Here is a 14,805-nt window from a genome sequence, read left to right on the forward strand (position 1 = left end):
GCAGGGGTGGGGATTGTGGCGGGTCTGCCTGAGTGTGTGTTTTTGTGAAGTGCTGTGTATGTTGTGATGTGGTGTGTGGGGGGGGTGGGGGCAGCGTCAGGTCTACCTGAGTGTGTGTTTTTGTGAAGTGCAGTGGATGTTGAGATGCGGGGGTGGGGGGGTGTGTCGGGTCTGCCCGAGTGTGTGTTATTGGGTGAAAGTGCAGTGTATGTTGAGATGCGAGGGTGGGGGCAGTGTCGGGTCTACCTGAGTGCGTGTTTTTGGGTGAAAGTGCAGTGCATGTTGAGTTCCAAGGGAGGACAGTTGGTTCTACCTGAGTGTGCGTTTTTGTGAAGTGCAGTGTATGTTGAGATGCGGGGGTGGGGGGTGTGTCGGGTCTGCCTGAGTGTGTGTTTTTGTGAAGTGCTCTGTATGTTGAGATGCGGGGGTGGGGGGTGTCGGGTTTGCCTGAGTGTGTGTTTTTGTGAAGTGGTGGCGGCCATGGGGCATAGGGTTTGGTTGGGGAGTGGGGGCCATGGGGCATAGTGTTTGGTTGGGGAGTGGGGGTCATGGGGCATAGTGTTTGGTTGGGGGTGGGGGCCATGGGGCATAGTGTTTGGTTGGGGGTGGGGGCCATGGGGCATAGTGTTTGGTTGGAGAGTGGGGGCCATGGGGCATATGGTTTGGTTGGGGAGTGGGTATCATGGGGATCATGGGGCATAGTGTTTGGTTGGGGGTGGGGGCCATGGGGCATAGTGTTTGGTTGGGGATAAGGGGGCCCTGGGGCATAGTGTTTGGTTGGGGGTGAGGGGGCCATGGGGCATAGTGTTGCACTCCAAGATTGAACCCAATAATAAAGCTGCAACAGGCACAGTTAGGAGATGTACATCCTTTGCTTTTTGTGGAAACCTGACTCAACGAAGGCCATACTCCTCTTGGGCAACCCAAACAGCAAAGTATAGCAGTCCAACATAACGGAATGTCCAATCAACGGTCAATAAAATATATATAATTTAATTAAATAGACGATATGCAATAGCTAAATAGAAATAAATGATAACAATGGAAAATGTGTGGTACAAAATGTAAGGAACAAGTTACTTACCTGTAACTGTTGTTCTCCAGCATAGGTCTGGCATGGATTCACATGCTCATGAACATTCCCCGTCATCAGGCTGGGAATCCTCGGTAAAGAAAAAATCAGTACCAGTTTCGTTTCTGATCTGTCTTTCGTAGTAGTAACCAATCACTGATCTCTGCGTCATACTGACCACAGCCAATGACTGCCCTCTACCTAAGCCCCGCCTCTGGCAACCATCTTCAGATTTGGTAGCACGTGAAGTGGCAGTATGACCAAGTGAAGAGCCGCAGAGGGGAAGGCGGGAGGGTTCGCATGTGAATCCATGCCAGACCCATGCTGGAGAACAGTTACAGGTAAGTAACTTGTTCCTTCTCCAGCATGGGGTCTGGCATGGATTCACATGCTCATGAATAAAGAATACATAGCAGTACACACATGCACAACCACGGGAGGTGGCAAAGGCTCAACATCAAGCATTACATCAAACTCAACATTAAGCAATTCTTACCTCCTCACCAGGCTCACCTTAGGCGAACAGGTTGCGCAGCACTGCTTGGCCGACCCTGGACTCCTCCCTGGAATCCCGATCGACGCAGTAGAATTTCGTGAAGGTGTGCGTCGACCTCCACGTAGCAGCCCTGCAGATGTCCAGCAAGGGCACATCAGATAGGAACGCCGTGGTAGCTGCGATCGCTCTGGTGGAATGGGCTCTTGGACGGCCAGGCAGCGGTCGGTTTGCCAACTAATGACAGTACATGATACAGCCGGAGAGCCATCTGGAAATGGAAGCCTTCGAGAGAGCCTTCCCCTGATTGACAGGTCCAAAGTTCACAAAGAGTTGTGACGTCTTCCGAAAACACTTTGTGCGGTCCACGTAGAACTTAAGCGCTCTAGCCACATCCAGCGAGTGCAAAGTCCTTTCAGCCGGCGACGAAGGCGACGGGAAGAAAACAGGCAACACCAAGGGTTCGTTGAGGTGGAAGTCCGACGGCACCTTGGGCATGAAGGAGGGGTGCGTCCTGAGCACTACCCTCGTGTCGTGAAAAGTCAAGTACGGGGCCTTGCAGGAAAGGGCCTGGATCTCTCCCACCCGTCGTGCGGAGGTGATGGCCACAAGAACTTCAACGGAGCCGAGTGCAGAGGCTCGAACGGAGGTCCCATGAGCTTGGCCAGCACCACGTTGAGCTCCCACGCCGGGGCCAGAGCCTTCACCGGTGGGAACGATCTGAACAGTCCCTTCATGAACTCTTTCACCAGACGATGTGACCACAAAGACGTCCGCCCCGTGGTTCTGGTGTATCGGGAGATCGCAGCAAGATGAATCTTGATGGACGCGTGCGCCAGTCCAGCCTTGGCCAGCGTCAGTAGGTACGGCAGTACTTGGGGAGCTGTAATCCGTAGAGGGTTAATCTTCTGTGCGTGGCACCAGACAGAGAACTCTTCCATTTGTGTCCGTAGCATTTAAGAGTTGAGGACGCCCTGGCCTTTGCAAGAACCTCTCTGCAGTCGGCCGGTATGTCGTATCCTCCAAACTCTAGCACTGCAGGAGCCAGGCCTGCAAGCTCAGCGACTTCGGGTCGTGATGGAGGATGGCGCCTCCTTCCCTGGAGAGAAGATCCGCGTCCACTGGCAGCTTGATTGACGGGGACGCTGACAAGTCCAGAAGGTCCAGGAACCATATCTGCCTCGGCCACGCAGGTGCGACGAGGATCATCCTGCACCGTGACCTCTTGAGCTGGTCGATGAGCCGGATCAGCAATGGCAATGGAGGGAACGCGTATAGAAACAGGCCCTCCGAGGGGAACAAGAAAGCATCGCCCATGCTCCTCGGCTGGGGAAACCTGCTGGCGAACCTCCGGCACTTGGAGTTCGTCGCCGTCGCGAACAGATCGATCTGGGGTGTGCCCCACCGTCGGAAGAGGCGGTCCACTAGATCCTGTCGTAGTTCCCACTCGTGGCACGAGCGTAGCTCTCTGCTGAGTGAGTCGGCGATGGTGTTTTTTATCCCTGCCAGATGAAACGGCACCAGAAACATCCCTTGGGCGACGGCCCAATGCCACAGATCCTGCGCCTCCTTGGACAGGGCTGGGGACCTGGTTCCGCCCTGTTTCCTGATGTAGAACATGGTGGTGGTGTTGTCGGTGAAGATCCTCACCACCTTGCCTTTGAGGGACGGAAGAAAGGACCTGAGGGCCCAAAACACTGCACGGAGCTCCAGGACGTTGATATGGAGGGACTTCTCTGTCGGAAGCCAAAGGCCTCTCGCATGCAGATTTTCGGTGTGTGCTCCCCACCCTTCCAGGGAGGCATCCGTGGTCACTGTCTCCTGGTGGCCGGGGGTCTGGAAGTCCATGCCCGCCGTCAGATGCGCGCGGGTGCCCCACCACCGGATCGCTCGTCGGAAACTCTCGTCGAGTGTGATCCTCTCCTCGAAGCTGCCCGTCGTCTGGATCCAGCGCGCGTCCAGGAACTCCTGCAACGGGCGCATCCGGAGCCTGCACAGGCGGATGAGGTAAATGCAAGAAGACATCATTCCGAGGAGGGACTTGATGGACCTCACTCTGGCCGCGTCCGCAACCAGCATCCGCTGCACCTTGCCCAAGATGGCCCTCGTCCTTTCCTCTGACGGAGAGGCCAGAAGCGACACTGTGTCGAGCTTCGCTCCCAGAAACAGTGCGTCTTGCGAGGGCACCAGGTGGGACTTGGCGTAGTTTATGGAGAATCTCAGGTCCGTGAGTAGTTGGACGGTCCTTGCCGTGTCCTCCACAGCGAGCTCCTTCGTCTTCGCTGGGATGAGCCAGTCGTCCAGGAGGGGTAGACGTGGATCCCCTCTCGGCGCAGCTGCACCGCCACCGGTGCAAGGCACTTGGTGAACACCCTGGGTGCCGACCTCAATCCGAAGGGAAGGGCTCTGAACTGGTAGTGATGCCCTTGGACCACGAACCTGAGAAACCTTCGGTGGCCCTTTAGGGTGGGAATATGGAAGTAGGCATCCTCCAATCCAACGACGACAGGAAATCGCCCTCCTCCAGCTGACCCAGGACGTGTTGGAGGGTGACCATCCGGAACTTCTGTGCCTTGATGAATTTGTTCAGTCGTCGTAGGTCCAGGATGGGACGCCATCCTCCAGTCTTCTTCTTCACGAGGAAGCATCTTGAGTAAACTCCGGAGCCCCGAAGCCTCTTTGGGACGAGCTCGATGGCGCCCTTCTTGAGCATCGCCTTTACCTCCAAGAGAAGTTGAGGGACGTGATGTTCTTTACTGGCCACAGGGGGGACGCGCGGGCACCTCTTTAGAAAATCGAGTGCGTGACCCTGAGCTAGGGCGTCCAGCACCCAACGGTCGGTGGAGATGGACTCCCACACGCTGACGAAGCTCGCCAGCCGGCCTCCCACCGGGGTGCTTCGGTGGGGGCCCGACCCCACGGCCGGTTCAGTCCTGTTTAGACGAGGCTTTGCCGCCTTGTCCTCCTGGGCGACAACGGCGGGGTCCGCCTGACTTGCCTCGTCCCCTGTAAGCTTCCTGTGACGACGAACAGGCCGCTTGACGGTAGGTGGAAAATCCGCTGCTGGAACCTTTGGAGGCACCCTGTTTGCTGGAGAACCCCAAGAGCCCGGGCCGTCTCCGTGTCCGCCTTGATGGCTTGAAGGGAATCGTCCACTGTTTTCCCAAACAGGTTGTTTCCGTCGAACGGCATGTCCAAGACTCTGGTCTGCACGTCCTGATGGAAGTCAGTAGCCTTGAGCCATCCACGCCGCCTAAGGCACACGCCGTTGCCCAACTGGCGAAATCCAGTGTCAGCGATGTCCGTCGCAATCGTAATGGCGTGGTCCGACGCCACCTCTCCTTCCTGCAAGATCTCTAGGGCTTCCGCCCTCTTGTCGTCCGGTAGGAAGTCCAGCAGGGGGGCTAGTTTGTACCACAACTCCCTGTCGTAGCGTGCTACGATAGCCAAGGCGTTGGCCGCCTTAATTGTCGTCGCTGCAGACGAGATGACTCTGCGTCCCATCGTATCTAATTTCTTTCCCTCGCCGTCCGGCGGGGAGGTCGATGTAGAGGCCGCGCCCCCCCGCTTTCTTCCTGTCCGCCGCGGAGACGACCGAGTCCGGGGTCGGCTGTGCCCGAAGGCACAAGGGGGCTGCGTCCGGGACCCGGTACTTCTTCTCATACCGATCCCTTCTAGCCGGCGTCGTGGATGGGTTCTTGAGGAGGGCGAGGCCCTCATCCCAAATATATTCCAGTAGAGGTACAGAGAGGACTGTCTTCCTCTTGGCCTCGCGCCGTTGATAAAGGAAACCTTCCTTCTTCTTCTCTTCCGGGCAGAGCTGGAAAAGCTCGGATGCCCTGGCGATCATGGAGTGAAACGATCCAATCTCGTCGGGCGGAGAAGCCCGGGTGGGAGGTGACGACGGCAGATCCTCGTCGTAAACCTCGTCGTCTGTACCCGTCGCGGCCGTGTCAGTCCCCGTATCATCTCCACGTGTCGTGGACGGGGAGGAGGGCTGAACAGGGCGCGATGGCTGAAAAGGAGGTGGAGGATGAATCCTTCTTCTCTTAGGGGGAGGGCTCTCAGAAGGGCATGGCTCCGGGTCCCCCGTCGGGAGCGGTTCCTCCGCTGGTGGTAACGGCAGTCTCGTCCTTATCTCCGAGCATAAGGACTGTATAGCCAACAAAATGGCCGCCGAGTTGTCTTGCGGCACTGGTTGAGGGGAGTCCGACGGGCGGTCAGGAGCCCCGTCGGCACCCTCTACGTTATCGTCTCCTACGTCGAGGTCCCTCCCGACGGGCTGGTCTTCTTCCACGCCACCGCCGTGGCTTAAGACTTCGATCAGCTCTTCCTCAGAGGTTGAGGCCGAATCCACGACGACCTCCTGCCCCCCCCTCCGCGGTGGCAGGGAGACTCTGAGCCCCGAGGTCGCCATCACTGGTGTAGCCTCCACAGGCTGAGCCAGGGCCGCCGCGACTGTCTCGATAGAGGCCTTGGCCGGATGGATTAAGGCTTTCACCACCTTAGGTGCGCTCACCTTCTTCTCCTTGGGGGGAGGATCACTGCCTCGCTCCCCCTCCGATGGGGCCTTCGAGCTCGACCGGGGTCTCTCCAGGAGCTTCGCCGGGTGCTCGGCCTTCCTCTTAACCGAGCCAGAGCGTTGGCTCATGGTTGATGGCACCGGGGAGGATGCGCCCTGCCTGGCGCCCGTAGAGCCCGACCGTTCGGCGCTCCCGTGCCAGCGGACTCGCGGTGCTTGGCCTTCTGTTGAACCCCCGTCGCCGGGGCGCCCTCAAAGGTCTTAGAAGACCGCTCGGACTTCTTCTTCTCGCCTGACGGGCTCTTCCCTTCCAGCCAGTTGGCGAGACGTTGATGGCGGTCCTTCATGGTCCGCTCCGACATATTGCCGCAAAACGCACAGTCCTTCTCCACGTGCGTCTTGTCCTCATGTAGGCAGTAAAGACAAAGGGAGTGTTCGTCCTCCTTAAAGACATTCTGAAGCTAGCATCCAGGGCAGACCCTGAACAGCTTTCCGGGCGTCGAGCTTCCCTTCTCCTGGGCCATGTCCGAGATGGGCCTGAGAAACTTCTGGAGTCCTCCAAAAGTGTGGCTCGACGAAATCTTCACCCTTGAGGGGCGTAGACGAATCCGACACGGGTCCCTGTTGATCGGATGAAGAAACGGTGGAGTTTGAGGCTCTTTTGACCGAACAAAGAGAAATATTTTGAGAAAAAACGTGAAAAAAAGCACTAACACTCGAGAGCAATAGCACGAGGATCCCAACACTTGAACGTGCGGTAAAAATCTGAAGATGGCTGCCAGAGGCGGGGCTTAGGTAGAGGGCAGTCATTGGCTGTGGTCAGTATGACGCAGAGATCAGTGATTGGTTACTACTACGAAAGACAGATCAGAAACGAAACTGATACTGATTTTTTCTTTACCGAGGATTCCCAGCCTGACGACGGGGAATATTCATGAGCATGTGAATCCATGCCAGACCCCATGCTGGAGAAGTTTGAAATACAAATAAAAATCGTTACACCTCAAAAACATATTCTTTTTCCATGTGTTTAATAAAAATCCTGCCACACCACGCCCCGCCTACCGCCCCACCCACATTTACTTTTCAGCCCACTATAGCCATCATGTAAGGTACTTTCGGCCCTCTGTCAAAATCAGTTGTGCACCCCTGACCTAGAAAGAGTTTCTTAGGTGTTTTTGCGTGCTGGTAATTATGCGATTGCCTGTAATTGTTTATTTGGTGAGCCAGCTAGCGCACACACTGGTGACCGATTTCCCAGTTTGTTGCTGGTTCATGGGCAGGGTCGGAATGGGACATAAAAGGGTCTCGGGCACCAATGAAAAAGTGGCCCACGGTTGAAAATGCCAATTCATTCCTTTTGTGACAGACTTAGCAGTACCCAAGGGGGGGGGGTTTGATCAAATGTGATGCAAACTGTGTATTTTAAAGAATATGTAGTTAGTAACACTAGTCAAAACTAGTAGCTGCATGGTGAAGTAACTTAATAAACGGGCCCAAAGAGCCAAAAAAGTGCCCCACGTTGACCCAAAAAACTGGTCCCCACTAGCATTTTGCATTTTTGGATCGGGTATTGCCATATAGACCAGTCCGAGCCTGTACATGTGTACAGTAACCTTACGTTTTATTCAGTGCTGTGTTGAATATGAGGTGGTGTTTCGGTTTATAGTGATTGCATCGAATGCCAAAGCATCGAATGCCTTCGACACTAAAAAAAAAAGAATAAAAAAAAAGCATTGAATGCATTTTTTTCCATTTTTTTTATGGGGGGTCCCCATCCCCCATTACAATTAAAATACAACCTTTACCTTTGAAAAAAATGCATTCAATGCTTTTTTTCGATGCAATGACTGGATACCGGTGTTTCAAAGGTGAAATTGGGTTACCTATTTCTTCGTGCCGTGACCTGTTGACTGGAAGTTTGTAGCATGCACGTCTCGTGTCCAGTTGATTCAAAAACTGTAACATGCAGACCACTGCAGGGAGCGTCTCGTGGACGGCTGCTGTGACCTGTATGTTGTGTGCAACATGTAAATTGTTTCAGTTTTGGGTGCAAGTTGTACGCCCTTGGGGTTTTAATAGGTATGAAACCGGTTTCATTGGCATAGCAGTGGTTTATTTACGTTGGGTAGGAGTTCCATAACCAGGGAGCGTAGTTGTAATTTTAATTGTAATTGGTTATTTATAACGCGCTTAATACAGAGGTTTCTAAGCGCAGACCCGGGGTTCGAACCTGTGTTGCTCCGTGTCTTTTTGCTTCCAAGGCGAGCACTTTGCCCCAGAGCTATCCTCCCGAGACGCGAGTGGCATGCAGAGCATGGAGCGGAGTTCTAGTGTTTCGCCATGGGCCTCCAAATGGACTAGAAACTGCCCTGCCTATGAAGGTAGAAAAGGTTTAGTTGGTGAGATAAAGTATTCAGATTGCCCCCCTTATCTCCCTTTATAAATGAATCAAATAAAAAAAAGGAGCGCCACCAACTACACCGCTCCACGGGTCACTCCAAGCAGCCCCTTTCTGTCCTGGCACTTCGGGCCCCAGAGGACTGGAACCCTAAAAAGTGTAACATTTAGTCTGGGCACTCTTCCGGAAACCAAACATGCGCCTGGCGCGGCTACAGACATCCGGTACCTGTTGTTGTTCAGCTTCCCAGTCTCGCAGTTGGATAGGAAGAGGTAATCCGGCAGGAAGATGGAGCCCGACTCGCTGGTGTTCTCTTCCGTGGTCGGCGTTCCGGTGGCGGAACTGTCCGTTGAGTAGGAGGGCTCCGCGCCGCTCGACGTGTGAATGGAGACTGCCGGGGAGGGCTGCAGCGAGGAGGTGGTGTGGGAGACGCTCTCCAGTGAATCTGGCACAGGAGAAAAGCAAACCAAAAACAGCAACTTATTTACGTGTCTTAATGTTCAATACACACCGTTAAGAGAAAGAACAGAGCGCTCAAGCGTGCAGCTCCACGCGGCACAAGGTGTTTACGTTGAGCGAGGACACGGGGTGCCTGCCTCCCAAACAAAGCGTGGGGAAGAGGCCAAGAATGTTCTAAACTTGAAGTGTGCGCAACAAAAAGCCTACCGGCTAAAGGACTGGACCTACAATCCCGCAAACAACCTCCCTTTTCCAAGTCCCTACAATTTCCCAGGTCATAAATCTGGCCAGAAATAGCAGCGCTGCGCGGATACTGTGCAGAGAAGTTAACCTTTTGCTCAGGCAGCGAAAAAAATAAAAAAAAGAACGCGGAGGAAATAAACAGAAACGGGGCTGGATGTGAAAAAAACACAGTCATTTGGCAATCATAGAAATCCCCTTGGAAAAGTCTTTCTGCGCATATTTTTTCCTCAGCGCGCCAACCCTTGGCTCTTGTGGTCAGACTATTTCCCCGCCTTCCATGACCAATGAATGACAACAATGTACTATTGCAACCGGCATTTTATTTATTTATTTATTGTGCATCACCAGCAGACTTCACTGGGCTACGAGGGAACGCCCGATGGAAATCTCTCATGCCACAGTAACGATAAATGATAACTATTGCATAGATATTATGACATTTGACATACAACAAGACTCTGAAAACCATGTATTTATTTGGATAGCCAAGTATAAAACCTGTCGACAACTTTCATTTTTGAACTATGCATTTTGAAAGCAATCGATGCAAAAACCAAAAAGTGACGGATGAAAGGTTTCATCACTGGCATTGTTCTAGGCGGAATTCCATGCCATGGTGTTTAAGTGTTTGCCATTGCTGAGGGAGCCCAGTCATACAAGCAAGCCGGCCGTGGTCCTGTTACCAAGAGGTGCAGAGTAGCCGGGAATTGCTAGGCCGCGCCCCCTCTCCATGGGAACACAAACAGCCCCCAACATGCTTCAGCCTTGATGGGCCTATGATGAAGCAAGCAGGGCACCCATAACCTAGGCATACTATGTCTGACTCAGGGAAGCTAAAACCAAAAGGCAATTAGGATACACGCAGAAGAACCATTTTTTTCACAACAGTTTTTAACTCTACAAACTTTCTTAACAAAGGGAAGTTTAAATCACTTACTCATCAAACCGAAGAGCAACTATTTAACCCAAACACCTTCGCAGATGAGGGAGGGTGAAAACATGTTTTTTTAAATGGAGTCAAGAACACTGCAACTTTCACCCAGACATTGCAGGTTCTGAATGAATGCTCACAAGGCCTCGTAGTTCTGCCTCTACCTTTCATTGTTATGTCTGGTTTTGTACCCTCCATGTTGCCTTGTGGGCGCTGTGAAACACAATTTACTTGTATAAGCGCCTTACAAATGCACAATACATACATAAATACATCCGCCTCCCAAAATTAGGACGTACCAACAATCAAAACACCTGAAGCAGTCTGTGCCAAACAGGTCCAATGGGACCCACCTGGCACAATATCTTGCACTATATAGCGGGAGTTGCAGACCCCCTGGTTGCCACTTTAGAGAGGTTGTTACATAGAAGGCCGGTCCGATAGCACAGCGAGTAGAGTGCTTGTTTTGACATCTGTGCGGAGCCTCCAGACGCACCCAGACGCAGGTTCGAATCCGGCAGGGCCAAACTCAGCCTTTCATCCTTCCGAGGTCGATAAATGGTCACCACACACCGTGGTTAACAATAAGCAGCGCTCAGATACCTGAGGGTTTTTAGCGCTATATACAAATGCTAAATTATTAATATTGGAAGTATAGGCCGGACTACTCTGCGCAGTGGAGGAACAGAGGGTACAGCTTAGTATTTAGGGGCACATCTAGGATAGAAACCACCTCTAGGAAGTGGGTCATTGCACTTAGTGTCTGCTCTCCTGCTCATTCGCCGCATTCCGCGTTTGTAATACAGATAAAACGTTGCCCAGACAGATAAAAACAAGGGTTTTTCTAAAGAGCGGGTGGGTAGTGTTTAGACTCAAGACCGGGTTCAGAGTATTCCATACTCTCGGCTCCCGACTTCTAGGCACCCATCCATATTCTTATGCCAATTGTACTAGGTGGTGGCCGATCGACAAGATGTACAGTCTTCAGGTATTCTGGGGCTTCACCCCGGAAAGCCTTGCACATAGTGCGAGGCCTAGAATTTGCCCTTTTACGCAACGGAAGCCAATAGAGTACTTTTAACACGGGGTTCCCATGATCTTACAATTTCCTGTTAAGGCCCAGGTTGTCAGCCAAGTTTTGCGCTTATTGAGGTACGCCTGAGTTTTTGGGGAAGACGGCATAATGTTGCAATACTCCAGATCCAACTATGTAATCACTAGAGATCTGGTGAGATCCAATCCCATGGTCACAGTCTCGAGGAGGGGGTGGGGGGGAGCGGTACGGTCTTTCGGAGTGTGGGCCTTTGGAATTTGGTGGCCATGACTCCTACCTTTGTTGAGAGGGGAAAGCCAGGTCGGAATCAAAGTTACAACCAATGTATTTAGTATTTCTTGGCACTGGGCTGGTAAGATGCCCAAACGTTATCGCCTGCTCTCCAGTGGTGCCCAACATTGCCATCTCTGTTTTGGCAATGCTAGGGCCGGCCCACCTTTCCATCATAAAGTGGTAGCTATATATTGAAAGGGATTTGTGATACAGGGTTGGCTCGGGGGGCTCTACAGTTGAATATAAAGTTGGACCTGGACCTGTACACGCTGCTGCTCGCTTACCCATGGCGGTGGGCACTGGTAAATGCTTAAAAGCAACAGAAAACCCTTATGCTGCAGGTTTTGACCGCCCAGGTTAGAAATTAAGCTTCGATTCTGTAGGAAATATACAATCCACTAACATGGCAGACCCCGAGCTCCCCCTTCACATGCTGAACCCTAGAAGGAAACCGGCCTGATGGACAGGGTTATGGGGGCAGCAGAAGGCTTGGGGACCTTCAGAGCTTCGCAGCAGTCTCTGCTTAGGGAGGTGAGGTTTGCTTGTGCATTTCTCGTACCTCTTGCAGGTGTGGGACCTGCCAGCAGCAGAAGAACCCCCCCCTTCGGCCATTCCACAAACACCTGATTTTTTCACTTCGTACCCATTCGAGGATTGTATGGCGTTCAAGGAACTTGACCAACTAAACTAAAGGCTCAACTGAACTACGGCGGCTTGTGCTTGGCCGAATCGGACTTCCAGTGACGCGGGTTTAGCACTCTAACTCCAGAACTAAGACCCCAGAGGAGCGAATACCCCCGCTGATGAGGCCAACAGTGACTAGATCACTTCCTGCATGCGTGGGGTGTTCGACCGAGTCCAGATGTGGAAAAAAGAACCCCATCCCAGACCCTGGACCACAGGCCCACTGGGAATTACCAGGTTCCCAGAAACCTATGGTGAGACCTATTGAATGAGGGGGGGGGCTTGAGCTCTCAGCTTGCAAGGATGGAAGGGACCACAGGAGTTATACAGTAAGAAAGGAAGAGAGGAACAAGAAATAATCAGACTGCGGAAGAAACCAAACTATCATAAATAGGGGGAGGACGGGTGGCGGTGTTTAACTCAAGAAAGATACAGGTAAGTTGGTGAAAAAAACGCTTAAAGTTCAATAAACTAATGGTGAGCGAGTGGAGAACGCCATACGCGGTCCTTGAATATTTTCTGGTAACGTTCCCTCCCTCCCGCATCTATTTTGTCTCAGCCGCTTCTCGTCTGCCCCTGTAAACACTGAACGGTTTGTTCCCAAATGCTCGCCTTCACTGGCTTTTGTAACATGCAAATATTAAAGTTAACAAGTAGGAAAGTAGGTGGGAAGTTCTTGGCAGACATCCTGGGTGCCTCCGCGCGCAGCTTCGCGGGCGAGTCTCTGCAGACGGAGCACATGCTGTCCTGGCAGCAGGAGAAGAGGCAAGCAGTCGGTTACTATTAAACAAGTATTTCAAATGAGAAAAAAAGAAGAAAAAACCCAGCAGCCGCACTCTGGGTACGAGCACCCAAGTGAGACACCAATCACACTAAAGGCACCCCATTTTCCTCGCTCACGTAAACTTCAAGCATTTAAGCAGTGAAATACTATCTACGCCAAGCCAGCATATGAATAACAACAACTGTTATTTATATAACACTTTTCTCAAAAGCACTTTACATATGTACATACGTTATTATTACCCAATCGAAATCGGCATTCACTTTATCGACCTGGGAGGGGTGAAAGGCGGAGCAGACCTTTCCGGAATTATAACCTGCGCCCTACAGATCACCGCAACGAGTGCTCAACCCACTGAACAATCTTAGCGGCTATATGAACGGGCCAGTAGCTATCCCGAGTACAGTATGACAGCTTTTCAAATAGTCAAATACCACCCCAGCTGGTATGCAAAGATTTCATAGACTGAATTTGGAAATTCTGCAATTTGGTAGAATCAAGTTGATAGAGTCGACCAAATCCACATACGCACATCTACATATATAGGTACATATACGTGTGTATGTGTGTGTGTGTGTAGGTGTGCCTTTGTACGGGGGTAACGTGGGGGTTACAGGGAGGGGTGTTAGGGTAGAGAGTGAGTCTATGGGAGAGACCCCATAACAAAAAACAGGTAGACAATAGGTCGATCAAACAGAGTCAGCCACATTTTAGACTTTTGAAAATCAGCCTCTGTAACCACGTAGAACCATATCCACGCTGCGCTAGAAGATGAAAGGGCCAGTTCCTATGACAGGTACAGCAGTAAAGCTTCTGGACTGGTAACATACCCTACAAGCCTCCCTGGAATACTCCTGACACGCGCTTCGTTCTCATTAGAGCTTGTCAGAAGTATGGCTTGTTCAAGAGTATTGCCGAACATGTGTTTGCTTTAGGGGCACTTCCTACATGAGGCGCTGAAACTGACCAATGGAAACACATGGATCCAGAAGGCTCACTGAACGCTATGGAGAGACACACCAGGAGGATTTCAGTCTCACTGAACGCTATGGAGAGACACACCAGGAGGATTTCAGTCTCACTGAACGCTATGGAGAGACACACCAGGAGGATTTCAGTCTCACTGAACGCTATGGAGAGACACACCAGGAGGATTTCAGTCTCACTGAACGCTATGGAGAGACACACCAGGAGGATTTCAGTCTCACTGAACGCTATGGAGAGACATACCAGGAGGATTTCAGTCTCACTGAACGCTATGGAGAGACACACCAGGAGGATTTCAGTCTCACTGAACGCTATGGAGAGACACACCAGGAGGATTTCAGTCTCACTGAACGCTATGGAGAGACATACCAGGAGGATTTTGATATGACCTTTTTTTTGCCATTAACTTAATGTGATATGAACTTTGGTGCAAAAGACATTTATGCTACAAGATATAAAGTTCAATATCTCTTAGAAAGCAACCCACTAATGTTCGAAAACAAGAGAAGAAATTATAAGTGCATGAAATGGGAACCATGTGCTACTTAGTTCCTTTACCTGTGAGACTGACCAATAGAAACTATTGCATTCAGCGGTTTCACTGACGATTATGAGAAGATATATCATGAACTTAATACAGGACCATGTTTTTCCTTCTTTTCGCTACGAACTCAATGAGATAATAATCTTCCCAGAATCATGTTTCTGATCGTTGTCTTAACAAGGCATTTCAACACATGTGCTTCCCTCCTCCCGCCTCCCAGCCCGCCCCCGCAACGTGATTGGTCCGTTGCTCCTCCACCACCGAAGGCCTACGGCCCGCGCTGCTCCGCGCCTCCACTATCCTTACAGCGGCTGGAAGCAGGTGAGTGAGCCCTGCTAGAGCCCCTGGGCCCCAAAAA

At 51.8% G+C, this 14,805-nt stretch overlaps 1 protein-coding gene across 2 annotated transcripts in view; it reads right to left on the reverse strand.

Annotated features, from left to right (window-relative positions):
- Positions 1–14,805, reverse strand: part of GAB3 (GRB2 associated binding protein 3) — a 601,333-nt gene that overhangs the window by 131,765 nt on the left and 454,763 nt on the right. For both annotated transcript variants that reach the window (XM_069612648.1, XM_069612649.1), the window contains exon 3: positions 8,717–8,933. In XM_069612648.1, coding sequence (XP_069468749.1) covers positions 8,717–8,933 — 217 coding nt within the window. The remainder of the gene's footprint in view (positions 1–8,716; positions 8,934–14,805) is intronic.

The sequence above is a fragment of the Ambystoma mexicanum genome, chromosome 5p (assembly GCF_040938575.1).
Source record: "Ambystoma mexicanum isolate Mex_15411 chromosome 5p, UKY_AmexF1_1, whole genome shotgun sequence".
In the NCBI taxonomy this organism is placed as follows: domain Eukaryota; kingdom Metazoa; phylum Chordata; class Amphibia; order Caudata; family Ambystomatidae; genus Ambystoma; species Ambystoma mexicanum.